Source organism: Cryptomeria japonica, chromosome 2, assembly GCF_030272615.1.
Source record: "Cryptomeria japonica chromosome 2, Sugi_1.0, whole genome shotgun sequence".
Classification (NCBI taxonomy): Eukaryota; Viridiplantae; Streptophyta; class Pinopsida; order Cupressales; family Cupressaceae; genus Cryptomeria; species Cryptomeria japonica.
Window position 1 is genome coordinate 534,003,894 of NC_081406.1, and position 18,598 is coordinate 534,022,491.

The 18,598-nt window shown below is 38.3% G+C and overlaps 1 protein-coding gene across 1 annotated transcript in view; it reads right to left on the bottom strand.

Moving 5' to 3' along the window:
• Positions 1-2,481: 2,481 nt before the first annotated feature.
• LOC131052184 (uncharacterized) overlaps positions 2,482-18,598 on the bottom strand; it is a 59,386-nt gene continuing 43,269 nt past the window's right edge. Inside the window, exons 2-4 of the mRNA XM_057986802.2 lie at positions 3,294-3,411; positions 2,868-3,102; positions 2,482-2,755 (exon numbers count right to left, since the gene is read on the bottom strand). Of these exons, the coding sequence (XP_057842785.1) occupies positions 2,727-2,755; positions 2,868-3,102; positions 3,294-3,411 (382 nt within the window). The 3' untranslated portion in view covers positions 2,482-2,726. The remainder of the gene's footprint in view (positions 2,756-2,867; positions 3,103-3,293; positions 3,412-18,598) is intronic.

The following is an 18,598-nucleotide window of genomic DNA, read 5'->3' on the forward strand; positions in this document are numbered from 1 at the left end:
CCAAAATGCTCAAAGAAAAGATGACTAAAAAGATATTACCAGATAGGCTTGAGAAAGCGAAGATAACTAGGAAGATTATTGTGAGATCTTGAGAGTGTCGTAGCAAATTAGAGATACTGTAGCAAGTGAGTGTGTGTGTGTGTGTGAGAGAGAGAGAGAGAGGCTTGAGAAAGCGAAGATAACTAGGAAGATTATTGTGAGATCTTGAGAGTGTCATAGCAAATTAGAGATATTGTAGCGAGAGAGAGAGAGAGAGAGAGAGAGAGAGAGAGAGAGAGAGAGAGAGATTTGCTAGAGCCCAAAGAATAAGAGAATATTTTTTGAGAGAACCGATAGAGATTGTATGGATTGAAAGGATGGATTTAAAAGAGAGAAAAGGAGGGAAAAGAGGGTTGGCGAGCCGTTTAGAAGATTCTGAGCTGTTTCCATCGACCAATGTGTGTGACAAGTGTTGAAATGCACAGAACCGACATTTGAACGTTAAGATATCGCAACATGAATGTGTGGCACACGGGCATCTGTGCGGCGCACTAGTGTCGAGACAAAACACACTCAAAAATTACGAATGGCTAGAGAAACACACGATTTATGCAAAACTGAAGTTGAATGGTAACTGTTAGAAAGGGTTATCTAGGCATCGTGAGAAGGAAAAGGCCGATGCAAGGAAAATGGACACTAAAGTGGCTACAAAAGTGTAGGTGGAATTGCAAAGGGGTATGCAATTTTCGACACTACAATATGCTAGAGGGCTTCATAGTCAATTAAGATTTGTGTTGTTGGACAAGGCCATAGATGATACTTTTGCCTTACCCAACTATCTTAAAATGAACCGAATGGGTGTATTTTGTAAGTGTCTGAGTGGTTCTAATCCAAACAAGAAAGTAAGTGTAATGCTATATTGTTCCAAAGAAAGAATCTAAGAAACATTATGCGCGTTGTGGCATTGATGGTCAACAAATAAGACTTGTTGGAAATTGCATCCTTACAAGTACAAAAAGTACAAGCCTATAATTGTCTATAATTGTCTATGAAGAAATTGAAACAATTGTTGTCAGAGGTGGAGTGAATATCATGGAACATTTGTCTTTGTTGTGTGTTGAGAATGGCTTTCTTCCTTGTCTCGTTTGCACTATCTTCCTCCAAATTGGTAAAAGTAACCCACTTTACAATGCCACGGTGATGGAGGGGATCATACTCTCCAAGTCGCATCATTTTCTGAGCTTCCTAACTTCTTTTGTAAATGAACTCGAAGTTCTAGGAATTCAAAATTGGCATTTTAACTAGTCAATTTTTGTTTACTCTACACCAATACATGGCCCTTTTCTGTGAGAATAGTTCGGTGTTACATCCCTAGAAAGGTTTGGCGATTACCTAAATGACACCTTCCATGATTCCTGTTTTAGTGGTGATGTTGAGAGATGGGATTTAGAAAGTACAAATCACCTTCCTCTAAGCCCTCTAAGTGAGTTATGTCACACTAATTATTCTCGTTATGTTACCTGAATAAATTTGGATTGATGTCCTTGTACCTAGGCCATAGGCTGTTATTCACCTCGTACATTACTGGAACAAGTGTATAGTTCAGGACTTTTGTTCCACCTGCAGGAATACAATGGAAGCTCGCATCATTTATTAATTTTCTATTTTTACATTAATATATTACATTTGGGTGCTGAGGGCGCCCCCTATATCTTTGATTTTCTGTAGTAAGCACTGATGGGTATGCATTTTTTCCAGTCGATCATTGAATCGTGCACTTATTTCTCACATCATCATAATAAATTTATTTGAGCTGAATAAATAAAAAGTAGAGGCATGTCAAAAATTGTGGTGTGTTATCTCAATGTTTCTCTCCCTCTTAGGATCGACAGCTCTGTAGAACCATTTATCTTGTTCGTGTATGTTAACTTGGAAATTGACGCTCAAGACAATAGTCCACAATCTATTAGTAAGTTTGTTGATACAGTTAAAAATACCACAAGAGCCCTCACATAAATGCCTAGCCAATTGGGTAGCCAATCTTATGGCAACCAGAGCAAAAAATGTTGACAGAAGTTTACAATTGAGACATCAAAATCTTCCTTCAATAAAAATGTACAAGCATCCAATCACATATGTTTTACCATGACAGGTATGTGAACTTTATTGTTCCTCAATAGCTTAGGTAGTTTTTGGGCCATTTTTAACAAATCCTCTTCCAAAGTAGAATGGCCTCATACACAAGTGGTACACTGTTTTGAAGGAAAGCTCCTTGAGTTAAGAAGCTATTTACAATTGCAAGAAGTAAACAAATGGTTAAGGTCATTTACATTTTATAAAATATACATATATTCCAGATAGTGAAGTGTATATTTATTTGTGAAACTGGCTAGTAAGTTGTATTCACTAACACATATTGCATTTTAAAACTTGCCCCATGTAATTAAGAATTCAAAAATAAAACACAAAAAACATTATAAATGGAAAAATTAAACTCTATAATAGGATGTGAGCAGCCTCAAATGCAATCTTTTATAATGATCAAATTATTTGACTAGATCAATCAATGCCACCATTCCACTTTAATAAAATTTATTATTTGAAAGCTACTCTTCCATCAACCATATACGTCATTACAAAACCTTAAAAATGTTTCTACACAATGCTCTTCATCTATAACAGGGAAAAATAACTGTATCCTCCAATTACTTCAGGGAAATATTGTAGTACTTGTACACCTCAATGTTTCAAGCTTTGATACGAACAATAAAGGAGCCTGGTACAAATAAATATAAACAAAGTTACTTCCCTTAAAAATTAACCAGTCAGTTATCACAATAAAGCTTTACCTTTCAAAGTATTTGCCTTTAATTAAACACATAACTTACATGCAGGAAGACTTGCCACCTCTGCAGAAACTGCACAAGGAACTCCTAAATTTGTTAATGCTCCACGTATTATTCCACAAGGAAAATAAAGATACATGCCCGCAGCTTGTGCAGCTCTCGCGTCGTTTGATGTTGCAGATGCTTCTGTTTGGGAGCCATCTGTAAGTGGTGATGGAGTATCAAGAGATATGTGTGTGAGCCATCGAAAACGGCTATCTTGCAATACAAATGTGCCCTGCATATGAAAAAGCATCTCCGTATCAAAATTGTAGGTTGATATAAAACTTTATCCACTGACCCAAACCTGTGGGAAACATCCAGGGGACAATCATCTACTTTTTGAAGCTCTCTTCTCTATCATGCAAAGAGCTCAATAGTAGTCACTATTTTCGCATGAGCAAATTTATAGATAAAATACAAACTCACTCGATGGTTTGTCTTCAAGTTGTCAATTTGTTTTTTGAATAGCTCTGACCAAAAATCCTTGCAAATGAACTTGATTGCCTCCAGATGATCAGCAAATCTAGGCCGTTCCTTTGTATATCTGAGTCAAATCAAATTAAATACGATCACTATATTTTGAGCATGAACACAATAGTAATAGATATAAGTCAAATACATAGAATCAAAGTATAGCAACTCTGGTGCTCGACATATGATTTTTGTACAAAGTGAGATCTGAATCTGTACAACTTTCAAGGGCATACTGGCCTTCCTTCCCCGGGTTGGAAGAGGGTTCCAATATGGCCATTAAGCGGGTAAAGGTATTCTATTGTTTTATAACTAGCTACATGCATGATTTTCAACTAAAAAACTTTCAAGAGCATGTTTCTTCCTCAACCAAACAGATTTTGCTTGTTGGATAACTCGCAGGTGTAACATGAGCTGGGTTGGCTACAGGGAAGAGCTTGGCCACAAGGATTTCAAAAGTGGTGCTTGACCTCATGTGGACCCACACTCCTAAGAGCATTGAAAACAACTTGAAAAAAACAAAGGTGGGTGGCTCCATCCAAGAACAACCAGACCACCCACAGGTGTTGTGTCTGTTGCTCCCCCCAATGTTCAAGCTGCCCCAACCAACTGCTTGCTTGCTTGTTTGCAATCAGCTCCCCCTGGTATCTCAGCTGCTCCCCCACATGCATCAGTACCTCACTCACGTTCCTCCCTGACCAGATCACCCCTTCACATTCTCTACCCAACTTTCCATAAATAACAGTCTGTAAGAATCTTTCTTGACTCACCCGACCCAGACACAGAAACAATAAAGGATTTGTTCACCAAATGCACTTAGTATCAGCCACAGGCAGCTTCCCACAATCAAACCCACCCAAGGCTTGATTGCTTGGATCACTCACCCTAAACCTACAGCTGCAGTAGCCCCCTACTAGAACTTTTAAGTTGTACATAATATTTCTGAATTCCAGCTTATTCCAATTATTCCAACAATTGTAACAATACTTTAATTTTGGAACATCGCAGGAAAAATTTCAGCCCTCTTTTACCCTAGACGGCTTGCAAATGTTCTTAAAACCCTTTTTTAAGGAAATTCCTTAAACCATGAGACGAGCAGGGCTACTATTACTGCCTTATCAGGTGAATTTCTTGGAAAGTATACTTGTCCGTAACAAATTAAGCAACATGTTTAAATTCTCAAAAAATGTACTCATAAAGAATAGAAATTTAAATATCATACAATAAATCATGTTGTACGTGTTCTATGTCTGAGCAATTGATGCACATCTTAGATGAAAACAGAGTCTTTTTAATCAGAGTTAAGGGCATTGCAATCTTGCGTGGAAACTGAACACTGGGATGTTAAATCGTGAAGACAATTTGCAATGAGCAATGCTACACATTGCGAAATTGTATTGCAACAATGCTTAAATGTATATTAGGACTATAGTTCAAAGGAGCTTATAGACTATCGCAGCCTGTGTTTTTGGGATTTAAAAAATATCTGAATTTTGTTTTAAAATTCGAGGAAATATATAATGACATCCTGCAACTATATTCCAAAACAATGAAGAATACATTAAAAAAAGTCAGCTTTAACAATGTGGAATGACCTTTGGTTAATCCATTTATAGCAATGGTATAAATTTAGCACAATGGCAGAACACATTAATTTTGCTATATGAAACTAAATACAGGCATAAAATTGTTCATGAATTTAGGGCCAACAGGATAAAAAAATTCCTGTGCAGTGAAAACTCCTTTGAGGAAGAAGTTACATTAATATCTATGAATGACCAAACTAAGCTAATGAGACTAAAAACTAGACCAATTATAATAGCAAATCGGACTGCCAAAAGTGCTTTAACAGCCAAAAATATAATATTGCTCAAATTATCTTAACAAGGGATCATGGAGCATGATCTGAAACTTTTGTTAAAAAATACCATATAGGTTTCTCCAAAGATTCTTATAGCCAATACTCTGGACTGTGAAAGCCTAATGCTCCTATCTAATTCTAAAATAGATATGGACCTACACAAAAAAGAACCAACAAAGAAAGTAGTAGAGTTAGAAAGCTATACAAGAGGAAATCAAGTTGTTAAAACTTAAAATCACATCTAAAGAAGAGGGCTGTAAATAGAATCAGGGAAAGAGGGTTGAAGGAGAAAGGCTCTAGTCTGCATCAGAGTCAGCTGCAGAAGAGTGACTATCATCTTCGGCGATCACCCCAAAGGGGCCAATACATAATATGCCAATGTCCTTAGGAGAATGACTTGTACCAAATCGGGCCCCAATGTATCCTAGGAGGAAACAATGGAAAGTAAGTTTAAGTTGAAAGAGAAAAGTTCTAGTCTACATCAAAGTCGATGGCAGAAGAGGAAAGGGGCCAGCACATAATCTGTCAATATCCTTAGGAGAATGACTTGTAATAGGAAGGCCATAATCTATCCTGGGGAAATCAAGGTACTACTTAGAGTAACTATCCTAGCATACACAGTCAACAATCTTCCAGACAGGAAAATTTGGCAATGTGATTTTCCCTAGACTCTAAAGCAAGCTGCGGAGTGCATGACCCTCTAAAGCAGGAGTGAGAATATGAAGTCTAAGGTGCCTTGGTGGCTGGTTACAAAAAAGACCCAGCATTACCAATAGATGACAATACTCCCAAACCATAGCAAAGAGAGATCAGAAGCTTATCATATGACTGACTACCAAATCCTACCAAAAGAAGTATAGCTAAGTACAAAAAGATTCCTATAAGAAATGGAAAAAAGTACAAAATGAAATTGTTCCATAATGATTCTGCCTAGCTTGAAGCTGCAAAACAATTCTAACAGAGACGCAGAACAAGTTCTTTGAAAAGGAGGTTCTAGTGAAGCAAGGGAAAAAGGTTGGATACCCAAGGTTTTAATTCTGCAACATGTCTTAGGGTTTGGTACCTCGAATCTGGCAGCCCTCTGGTCACTATACCATGGCAGATTTGCAAGTGGTATAGGAAGGAGCATAGTTGAAATTTCAAGGATGCTGCTGTTAGCCTGTTGGTCTTGAGAAAGAGCAAGATGATTCACCATAGGCAATGGGCCTCATTTTAAAGTCACTGGATTGTTTAAGAAGAAGAAAAGGAAGAAGTAAGACCTTGTCTGGTGATTAAACCAGAACACGTAGACAACAATATGGTGTATATTCAGAATCACACACTTACCTGCAAGTTCATGGGCATGAAACTACTGAGCTTCATGGAGGAGTGGACTACTAATGCAAGGCAGCCAGAAGGAGATGTAAAGATTGTAGTAGCAATACACTTTACAAACTTGCAATTGACCCCAAGTGATCACCACCCGCCTCATTTTCTGTGCTGTTTCGCAAGTTTTTCAAAAAGTGGTTCTTAAAATTTTTGTGTGTATTCTTCCATTTTTTCAAGTTTTTTGGGCTCATTTTTACACTTGGAAAGCAAATGAAAAAAAGCATTGAAAGGATGGAAACTTTTGGTTTGTGGTTATACTTATGGCTAGGGCATTCTAACTTTTCAAGTTTAACTTTAAATAGGTTAATTTTTTTGTTAAAATTTTAAACATTAATGAGATATTTTTTAATTATATCATAGTGAGGATTTTGTATAAAACAGTGCATCTCCCCAAAATAGTAGGCAATGTTCAATGACTCTAGCACTTCCCACTATTTTAGGACCAAGGATATATTTTTTACATAAACCCTCAAATAAAAATCCTTCTTGCTTTTTTATAATTAATTTTTTTTGAAGTATCATTTATATTCCTAAGCTCCATGCACTATGTTTGAGATGAAATAAAAATCCTTCTTGCTTTTAGCTACCCCAGTTTTTGCCAAGTATTTTCTATTTTAAAAACAGGTAATTGAATTCCATTTAGCCATGCCATGTCAATCCTGTGCAAATGAAATGCTATTACGGTGGAGATATTTCTGTATGCAATAGATAATTTATTGCAATTTTCACTAGAAAAGAAAATAAATAACAGCTATTGATGGAAGTCCTTACATCAACAAGCAAGCTGCTTTATTCAACAATCCATGGTGTTTAAGCTTGATCCTTTTGTTTAAAGTTTTAAGTACTTTAAACTACCATTGGTTTACTGGAAATGAATCTCAGTAAAACCCTGTGGGAGCATAGTGAATTTCTTAGAAGACTCTTTGGGTTCGTTGCAGATTGTTAAGGAGCGGAAAATTGCCACCTATGCACAAATATGCAAGGAAATGAATCTCAGTAAAACCCTGTGGAAATCCACTCCATTTCAATGCAGAATTTGGCACCTTTATAAACATTGACCTCGGATGGCATGGCAGGAAAAATGGATGTTCCAAGCCATGGGTGTCAGCTTCCAAACCAACAACCCCAGCAAATCACAAACACCCAGGGAGAAACCAGTCCCCTCATGATAATGAGGGATTTATGTGAGACCATGGTTTTATAAATTGCTGGGATGGCCATGGGTTTCCCATGAGACAGCAACAATTTGAGATTGTTACAAGATTCGAGAAAATTTTGCATTGGAAGATGGGATAAAATGTCAGGAGGCACAAAAGAAGGAACCTGCTCATCATTCAGCAGATAAGCAGATAATCAAACAATTATCATTCCATTCAGATGATCAAACCTCCAGGTAGATCAGTGTTATCTATTAATCCTCATTGCCTCTAATCCTTTTGGGAAAGCTTCTGTAGCTGCTATTATTCAATTTTTTCCAAACAAAGAAGTAGGTTATTCTATGGTGATTTATAAAGTCCTCTTGGGTATATTTATAGAAATGAAACAATTGCAGGGAAGTCAAACAGGTGAAAAAAAGGGAACATATTCACTGAATCTAGGAATTAAATAGACAGGACTTCAAAAACCAAAAATGGGTTTTGAGTTCATCCATCAGGCAACAACAACTGCTGAGTAACTATCATGGGTTTGATCTCCAGTAAGCTGGCACCACAAACCCTACTGAGGTAAGGCTGGCTAGCCTGAGACATTGCCTATAAAAGAAATGGAGCATGTGAATTTTTCAAGTAACCTTACGTGAAAAGACAGCTGGACTACAAACTTGGCAGAATATCTGACCAAGAAAAGCTGGAAAAGGCAAGGGAATCGTACAAAAGATAGATCGGTGAAAATGATTGAAAGTCACTTCCCCAATCCCAAAACAATTGTTTTCTAGTGCAGTGTAAGGTTATTGATCGTAGATTACATCAAATGCTGCCTGGAAACTCACTAAGAAATGCTAAATATGGTTTTCTTGCAACAAACTAAACTGAATCTGAAGACATTCCTTATCAATGACATTATGGAGGGACAATGAGTGCATTTTTACAGGAGGGTAGTGTTGATGTGTTTTTATGCACATGCGAACATAGAATAAAATTCCAAGGTATCTTATCCTCTCTTGAACAAAGTTTCCTCGAATGCTGAAGATTTTACCTAAGGATCATTCGAGAAGACTCCAAGGTTCTGGTATGTAGGGTCTCTACGTGTGGATAAGCTCTGTTGGTGTGATGTGATTATGCTGGAATCACAAGGGGACTTACATTCATATGCCTAAGCGTCTGATCTGCTGGAACTTGAGTCCTATCTACTAGCGGGAAAATAAAGAAATGGCAAAAGATACAGGGTTTGGAGAATCTAATCTAAGACCTAGAATGCAAGAAGATGGATGAACGACTAGGCGGAGTCCTACTGGGTTGGGTCTCACCATCAAGCTGAACAATTCAACACCAACTCAGTGCGATCTTCTAAGGGATGCTTCGAATATGTTCAAATCGTACACCATCAGACACTAATCATCATTCAAGTTAATGCATGAACAATAGACGTGTAACGACTTGAGATTAAGCTCATTCTATGCCAGTTGACCACGCAGGGCGCACTTACAATCAACAGGAGGCTAGTGGTTTGGACTAGGTGGACTCCACGCAAGTGCATTCAATAACTTCCTTCATTCAATCTAATTATTTACCATCTAAAATGAAGATTCAACAAGAGGCCATGCATATTGCAAAGAACGACATATTTCACCATATCTTCAATGAAAATGGGGTTTATTTACAATCAAGGCAACAATTTCTTGCCTTCTCTTCCTAATGTACTCTAATTGCTATTCTATTCACTATTCTTCTAGCTACTAATTCTTAGCTATTCTAACCTCTATTAGCTAACTCTTAACTATTAACCCTTACAAATGAAGAGCCAGAGCTTTATATAGAGAGCTCTTTACATTTCAATGGCTCGGATTGATTTACAATGGATGGCTAGGATTTTAGGATGAAAACCCTAATTAGGGTTTGTTACAACAAACTCTCTTAGCCAATGAGAAAATTACATTCAAAACAAGAGAACCAATAGGAAATCGGGGTAGGTGCCTCGAAGTTTGTGCCATCACTAGTGAGTTAGGTACATTGAATCTGGACATGCTGATGTGGACCTATCTGACTGGAGGAATTATGACTGGGATGCCACCTTGTCTGGTACTTGCTCATATCTCTTTTGATACTCAATTTGGTGATGTTGAGAAGCTAACTTTGATTAACTCTTCTGAAACTATCTGCTTCTTCAATGTACCTTTGCACTTACCTCGGTTGATCCTCCTCTGTCCTTGATGTACTTGATGAATGATGTACCCCCTTGACTCTCATGTGTTTGATGAAGCCTCCTTCCTGGTCAAGTCACTCCTCCTCTGGTAGCTCATATAGCATTGAAGTGTTATAAGATCTTTCTTCTGATATCTTGTGATTTCTCCATGTAGTAGAATGAGGTCTTTGAGGATGGTTAGCTTTACTGTTTGAACAATTGAAGTCTTCCAACACTTTAGAAGCACCTTGAGTCCTCCTCCTTGCATTTGAAGTGTCCTTGGTGATGATGGAACTTGAATAGGTCTTCCTTGTCCTGGCCAGATCCTCCTCCATCTTGATTTTATTAATCTGCAAAACAAACAAAGGATGATTAAGTATACATGATATATTTGTTCTAACATGATATTTCTCACCTTAAATCAACAACAAGAAGGCATTAGAATGAAATTCGCTCAAGATCCTCTCCAGGAACAGGCCCTATGGTGAAATTCGCTCTGGACCCTTTGGAAGGGTCAAGAGCGAAATTGGACAAAGTTGCTCAATTAGACCTCATTTTTAACCTTACCTTACCAAGATCAAATCATTTGCCTCCAAAATTGTTTAGGAATGGGTTTTGCTCAAGGACTTAGTCAAAACTTTAGATCTCCTAGGAATTTCGCTCTGAACCCTTTGGAAGGGTCAGGAGCAAAATTTGCAATTTAGCTCAATTTTCACAATTTCTTTGCCTCAAATCTCTTCTTAAGGCAAGAATACATCAATTTTACGCCATAGGGACAAAATCTAGGCTTCAAACAAGGAGCAAAATAGTGTTTTAAGAAATTTCGCTCTGGACCTTGGCCAAGGACAAGACCTATAAGGAATATCACTCTAGACCCTTTGGAAGAGTCAAGAGCGAAATTTGTGATTTAGCTTCAATTCTATCACTTCATTGCCTTAAATCACCTTTCAAAGGCAAGTACATGTCAATTATTTCCCAACCATGCCTTAGAAATCAAGATCTTGGTCTCAACAAGGAACAAAAAGAGGTTTTTAGGAAATTTTGCTCTGGACCCTTTGGAAGGGTCAGGAGCGAAATTTGCATTTTAGGACAAATTCTTCACATTTTGTGACCACAACTTACTCAAATGCATGCCTAAGGATGCCTCTAAGTTCAATCCACCTCAATCAACACTAGGCTTGATACAAAATTGGGAGCAAAAGGACTTTTTAGGAATTTCGCTCTGGACCCTTTGGAAGGGTCAGTAGCTTGAAAAAAGCGAAATTTGCATTTTAGGCCTAATTCTTCCACCTTTTCACCCCTCAATTGTTTCCAAGGCATGATGACATCCTAACTAAGGCCTCAAGGCACAAAATTTCATTCAAATTTGAAGCAAAGGGAGGATTCTATAAAATTTCGCTTTGGGCCCTTTAGAAGGGTCAGGAGCGAAATTTGTCTTTTACCCTCAAATCCATCATTGCTTTTACTTCCATTCAGTTCCTAAGGCAAGTATATATCCATCCTCTCTCCACCATGTCCTAGGAACAAAGATCTTGGCTTGAACAAGGAGCAAAATAGGGTTTTAAGAAATTTCGCTCCTGACTAAGAAATTTCGCTCTAGACCCTTTGGAAGGGTCAGGAGCGAAATTTGTCTTTAGGCTCAATTCACTCTTCTTTTCCTCTCAACTCACCTCAAACTTGACTTATCAAATCTCCTCTAACCATAATTAAGTCGATTAGCCATCTATTCAGCTTAAAAGGTCCTTTTAGTGCATTAGGCAAAATAGAGAGTCTTGCTAGGCATTTCGCTCTGGACCCTTTGGAAGGGTCAGGAGCGACATCTCTCATCTTTTAATCATCAACAACAAGTCTTTTGCCTTCAAGAAATGCTTGGGAATGAGTTAGTTCGTAGGTTGGAGCAAGGTATAATGCTTCATAGAGAAATTCGCTCTGGACCCTTTGGAAGGGTCAGGAGCTTGGAAAAATTTCGCTCTGGACCCTTTGGAAGGGTTAGGAGCGAACTTCCTCTTTTAGGCTTAATTTTCTCATTTTTCCCTCAACTTTGTTCTTAGACTTGCTTTTTAGGTCCTTCATCTTAATCAAGTCCATTTGCCTTCAAGGTGATGTCAATTCAATGCTTTTGATGACAAATTAGGTCTTTCTAAGGATTTCGCTCTAGACCCTTTGGAAGGGTCAGGAGCGAAATTTGTATTTTAGGCTCAAATCTTGACCTTTTCATCAAATTTTCATGTCCAAGCTTATCCAAGGCGTCTCCAAAGGTGAACTCAAGCTTATTTCTCCCCAATCCATGCCTTAAAGTGAAAGTTTTGTCTAGAATAGGAGTCAGAAGGGAGTTAAGGAAGATTTCGCTCTAGACCCTTTGGAAGGGTTAGGAGCTTGGAAAAATTTTGCTCTGGACCCTTTGAAAGGGTCAAGAGCTTGGAAAATTTTGCTCTAGACCCTTTGGAAGGGTCAGGAGCAAAATTTGCAAAAATGCTCAAATTCTTGACTTTTCTCCAAATTTCCAAGTCTAGACCTGATCATTAGGTGTTTTTCAAGGATAAATAGGTCAGCTTCACATCAATCAATGTGTAATGTCCCCTACTTGATCTATTCCAATATACTATAATTGATTGATATTCTTCAATTAGTTATCAGCAAGTTCTTATCTATTTTCCTCATTAAATGATTAATTTCATTATTCATGGTTCTTAATATAGATCAAAGTTCCCAAACTCGGACTCGGCAAGGCCGACTCGACTCATGACTCGGCTATGACTCGGCAACGACTCGGCAATGACTCGGCAAAATTTAAAAAACCTTGAAATTAAGAGATTTTTAACAATTTAAAACTTGTTTCATGCACCCATTATTGAATAAAGCTCAATTATAATGTGTGCTAGCTTGTAATGCCATGAAAGGCATGTTGGTAGAGTATCTACTTGTTTGGGGCTTCTGTTTAGTATTTTCTTTGGCCAAATTGAAATTTTGGGAGCACCAACATGAGACATCAAGAACATCTTCACTTGGAAATTGTAAGGATTGCATGTGTATGGTAGCATTAAATAGTGTGCTTGTTGAACTTAGGTTTTACCTTGGGACTATAGTTGACCTTGGTCTTTCTTGGACCTCTTAGTTTTTAGGCTATATATGTTGGATGGAAGGGGGAATTGTGAGGCCAGAAGGGTTTGAAAATATGCTCCTCAGAGACATGTCCCTTGCCAAAAATAACCTTGTGCCCCATGGGGGGATTTTTTGGGATGTGGAGACAGGTAGGAAATGTCCCCAACTCACCCCCTTTTTTCAAAATTTTAAGAAACATCCTTGTTGTGAGGTACTCACACATCGCCCCATTGCAAATGAAGACCCCCACTTTTTGCTTTCTAGGGTTAACTCTTTTAGTTCTGTTGTTGGTTGTTTTAGTGTCTTAGCCTTTGCATTGAAGGGATTGAGTTTCTCAAAGGTCATCAAATCGGGTGGATCTCCTCAAGGTGGAGTGAAGGAGGTTAGGTCAGTTGAGTGATTAGGGGTTATTTAGATCATTCCTAGGGTTTTTGTGTACTATTTGGTCACGCTTCAAGTTGCTAAATCAAACCTTGGTTGAATGTATAGTATCCTCCTAGGTCGCGTCCCTTACATCAAGGTCAGAGTGAACTTGCCTTAAAAGTCTGGAATGTCATCTTGATCCTGAAATGGCCTGAAATTTGACTAAGTCTGGAAATTTGAAGGATCCTCCAAAAACTAGATTTTGCATTATAACTCATGGAGGACCGAAACCACTCTCAAACATCCTGACAATATATATGGAATATAACTTAAAGTATAAGAAAACTTATACTTAAATGTTATATTCCATATATGAATCCTGGCGGAGAGACTAACTTGTCAAACAAGTCAAAACATTGACCTGTCGTGGCCGAGTCTTGGAGCTTGGACTCGGCGAGTTTTGCCATAACTCGCCTGACTCGCGAGTCAGGCGAGTTATGGTCAAAACTCGCCGAGTCCGAGTCCCAAGTCAGCAAAACTCGCCGAGCTTGGCTCGACTCGCCGAGCTTGGCTCGACTCGCCGAGCTTGGCTCGACTCGCCAACTCGGCGAACTTGCCTGACTCGCGGCGAGTTTGGGAACTCTGATATAGATATCGGACCTTACTACTACTCCAGTTTTAAGGGAGAAGGGTCTATGTATGTTACCAAAGCGCTTAGAGACCAAATACAATAGGTTTCCTCAAAGTTTACAGATCCAAGCCCTTACCTATCTTGGGTCTATACCCTCAAGGCTTATGGGTCGCTGATCCCCACCCTATCTTGGGACTTAACCTATTGCTTGGATTTAGACTACCTCTCTTTGGAACATCTCATCCCCATCTTCTTAAATATTGACAATAATAACATGAATGAAACTATAAGTATACTAACTTCTCATGTATAATAAATATATATGAAATTAAGTATGATTGTCATACATATTGCAGTTTATATTAGTATTACTATTAAATTCTGCATAACAACATTATCAGGCTTCGTATATTAAGCATACATATTCAACACATCCCCATGCATACCACCAAGAACAAAGATGCTACTGCTTGTAACTTAATACTAGTTCTGATCTGATCCAATGCATGGTGGTGTTGTTGGATGCTTTGATTCCTTTCCTTTATATCTCTTAATGTGAGGGAGAGGTCACATCTCTTCATCATGCATGCCCTTTGTAAAAAGATACACCCTTTCACCATTAGCACCTTTTGAAAGAGTGCAACTCTTCATTATTTCTGCCCTTTGAAAGGGACATAACCTTTCATAATCAGGTATGCACTTCTTATTTAAATCAGATGTGCACTTCTTATTTCCAAATTCTTCCCCCCTCAAATGAGTTTCTCTTCTCCCTTTTATATCTCACGTTTGAGGGAGTCACATCTTATCATTTCATGCGTTTTGACCTTTCATTAGCTTTAATCAAATTTTAATTATATTTAATTATATTCTTTTATATTTTAATTTTAATTTTTATATTTATTGTTTTGTATTTTAGTTTTTTTATTATTTATTATTAAATTATATTTCAAAGTAGGGACATTACACAATGCCTAGAACTTCATCATTCATCAACTGGACCAATCTCAAAACCTCAAAGGGAAAATCCTTGATGATACTCACTCACAAACCTTCATTGACTTCCTCAAACTCAAACAAGACATAACCTATCAACAAGAGCAAAGCTTGACCTAGAGAAGGCTTTCAAAGAAGCCCTGACCTGGACCACCTACTGACCCACCTCAACTCAAACAGAGCCTGCTATCCTAATGATCTCTCTGATAACTCTCCAATGCAAAGGCTAATAGCCAAGACCAGACAACCAAGCAAAGAAAACTAACCCTAGAAAGCAAAAAGTAGGGGTCCCCATTTGCAATGGGGCGATGTGTGAATGTGTCACAACAGGTAGAGGATGCATTCATTGCAAAGTGATTCAATAGGTTTTTGATCAGTGAACATTGGCTTCAAAAAGAGTGCATCAACCATTCAAATACCCTTGATGGGAGGGATTCTAAAAATTGGTTGATAACAGTGGACACCACTCTCACCAATAAACCAAGGAACATGCCCTTTCTATTTGAACTGGTCTGGTCAAGACACGTGTCCATAGAATCTCTCATACAGAAATGGTGAAGAGAAGTGACATCCTCACGGAACTGTTAAGTACTGTATGAGCAAAGGGCTCAAATTTATTAAAACCAACTTACAGAGTTGAGTAAGCACCACTTTGTGAATCCACCCGCATGCAGCAATGGAATCTACAACAGAAGCTCGGCAAGGTTGCAAAAGAGGTCTTAAAAAAGTAGCTGACTAAGCTGTAACATCCCCAAAAACTTGCTTTTAATAATGCATTCACAGTCCCAACATAATTTGGATGTTCGGTATTATAACTGATATGTGTTTGATGAATCAAGATGTAATTGAGATTGTGATTATTGGGATTGCATTATTATGATTACGTGATTGAATAAATTCTAGTGTATGTGTAACTGGAAGTTTCTAATCCTTGTGTACTTTTGTGTGAGGTACATCTTGACAGAAATTCAGAAGTAGAGTTATAGAAGCATGCAAAAATTTATACACGCAATTATACCTTGCTTCTACTCTTGTTTCGTTCAATAGTACATATTAAATATTTTTAGGATTTCATATCCCTTGTTATAGGAAACAACTCTAAATATATGAGTTGTTTTAACAACTCAAATAAACACTCCTAATCAGTAGTTATTATACTAACAATTACGGAAATGATGTAATATTCCCAACATCACCCCCCCCATACTACATCATTCTCCAAATGGGGATAAGTGGACTAATAATACTTGATGACCACGTTCAGTAGATTATAATAAGGTACGAATATGGACATACACATCTCAGAATAAACAATAGTGGAACTCATCTCACTATGCTTCTAAACTTTATCCAAGGGCAAACGCATCTACCCATGGAACCAAGGATAGTGACTAACACATCCATCCAAGGTCATACAACAAGTTTGGATAGGGACAAATGCATCCATCCAACATTAGTTATGAATAGGAACACACACATCTGCTCACAACAATTATGATTTGGGTAACATACATCCAATCATAATTACCAAATTCTATGATTGGGGACAAACACTTCTAATCACTATCAATCAACAAATGTGATTGGGGGCAAACACTTCTAATCACTATCAATCAACAAATGTGATTGGGGGTAAACACATCCAATCACAACATAAAAAGCTTAAGAACCAAGTCCTCATTGTCATGTATGTAACCATCATTATAGATCACCACCACTATGATCACAAACAATATGAGATTGTCACCGCTGCCACCTAGTAACCAATCTTGGCTTTAATCACTCTAGCACATATAGTTTTGTCACTAAATCCAATATTGCAACCCCATAGCTAGTGGCTAATGAGAGGTCGCTGAATTTCCTCTAACCTCCCGTGCCTCCATCCTGTTGTGACCATTTCACACATCGCCCCATTAGAATGGGGACCCCCTCTTTTTCGCTTTTGTTTTGCCTGTTCTTCTCTCTGCTTTTAGGGTTTTGAGTGAGTGAGTGGTCTGTCTGGGCTAAGACTAAGCCTTAGGGGTTCCTTCTAACATTATTCAAGCTAAGTCCAGTCAAATTTTGAAAGTTGTTAAGTGTCCTCCCTAGGATTGAGATTGTTGAAGTAAGGTGTGCCTGTCAGGAGAGTCAGATAGGTCTCAGGTTAGGTCTAATCAGGGTTTTTTGGGAAAAAATCCAAATTTTTGGCTAAGTGTTAGCATTTTGAATGTGTTCTTGCCTAGGTAAGTTTTGATCAAATTTTGGAGGTAAGATGATGCCTGAAACACAAAATTCGCTCTTGACCCTCTCTGAAGGTCCAGGGCGAAATTCTTTCTAAGTGCAATTTCTTGTTTTGAGAAGGCTTACTAACTGGTTCCTGGCCTTGAAGATGACCTAACTCTACCTTGTGAAATGATTGGAGACTTAAATTTTGGATGGATTAGCCAGAAAGGGTGAAATCGCTCCTGACCCTCTCTCAGGGTCCAGGGCGAAAATGTTATTTAAAGCATATTTGTCACTGACTTTTCTATTTTGCTTTATGCAGGGTCTCCAGGAGAGATGATCGGACGTGACTTGATACTTTTGAAGATTTTGAAGGCATGAAAATGGTGAATTTTGATGACAATAAGAAAAATCGCTCCTGTCCCTCTCCAGGCCCAAGGTGAAATCTTGATTTCCCTCATCTGGCAGTGAAAAAGGACCAAGTGTTGGATATGATTGGAAAACAAGTGACTTTCTCCACCCGCCTGAAGGAGTTTTAGCTCGAGATGATGAAGGATTTTGTTTGAATCATCAAAATCGCTCTTGTCCCTCACCAAGGGTCCAGGGCGAAAAGACTTAGTGGAGTCATTCCTGACCTTGTTTGGTCAAATTGAGATATCGAAGGCATGGTGGAGGACGAAATGAACGTGATAGAGCATCCAAACTTGATTAAAGACAATGAAATGATGGAGTTTTGCCTAGAAGGGTAATTTCACTCCTGTCCCTCTCCAAGGGTCCAGGGCAAAATTCTTTATATACACATTTTTAGACCTTCTTTGGACTGGAACTCTTATTCATGGCGTGTAACAAGATGAAATCTTCCCTAGCAAAGACATTTCGTGATGAGAGATGAAGCATTTTGGCCTAGAAGGCAAAGTTCACTCCTGTCCCTCACTGAAGGTCGGGAGCTTGATTTTCAAATTTGCACTGTTCTTGCAGGATCAAAGTGATTTTATGATTGGAAGAGATCAAGGAATGCATGTTTTGTCCATTGAATATAATTTGAGTAGTCAGCAAAGGAGGAAATCAACCCAAATGACAAAAGGCGCTCCTGTCCCTTGCTGAAGGTCCAGAGCGATTTTCTAAAAAGTGCAATTTTCTTGCAAGGACAAGGCAAGTTTTGTGATTGAAATGAATGGAAGAAGGCGTGTATTGCCCATTGAAGATAATTTGGAGGGCTAGCAAAGGACGGATGAACTTGAATTTGCAAAATCGCTCCTGTCCCTCTCTGAGGGACCAGGGCGAAAAACCTAGTATCCAGCCCTTCTCTCCAAGTTTGGACAAATCTAAGCCAAGGCGCAAGTTTGAAATGGTGTTTGAAATGCCTTGAGGTGGAATTGAGAGGCAAGGATTACAAGTTTT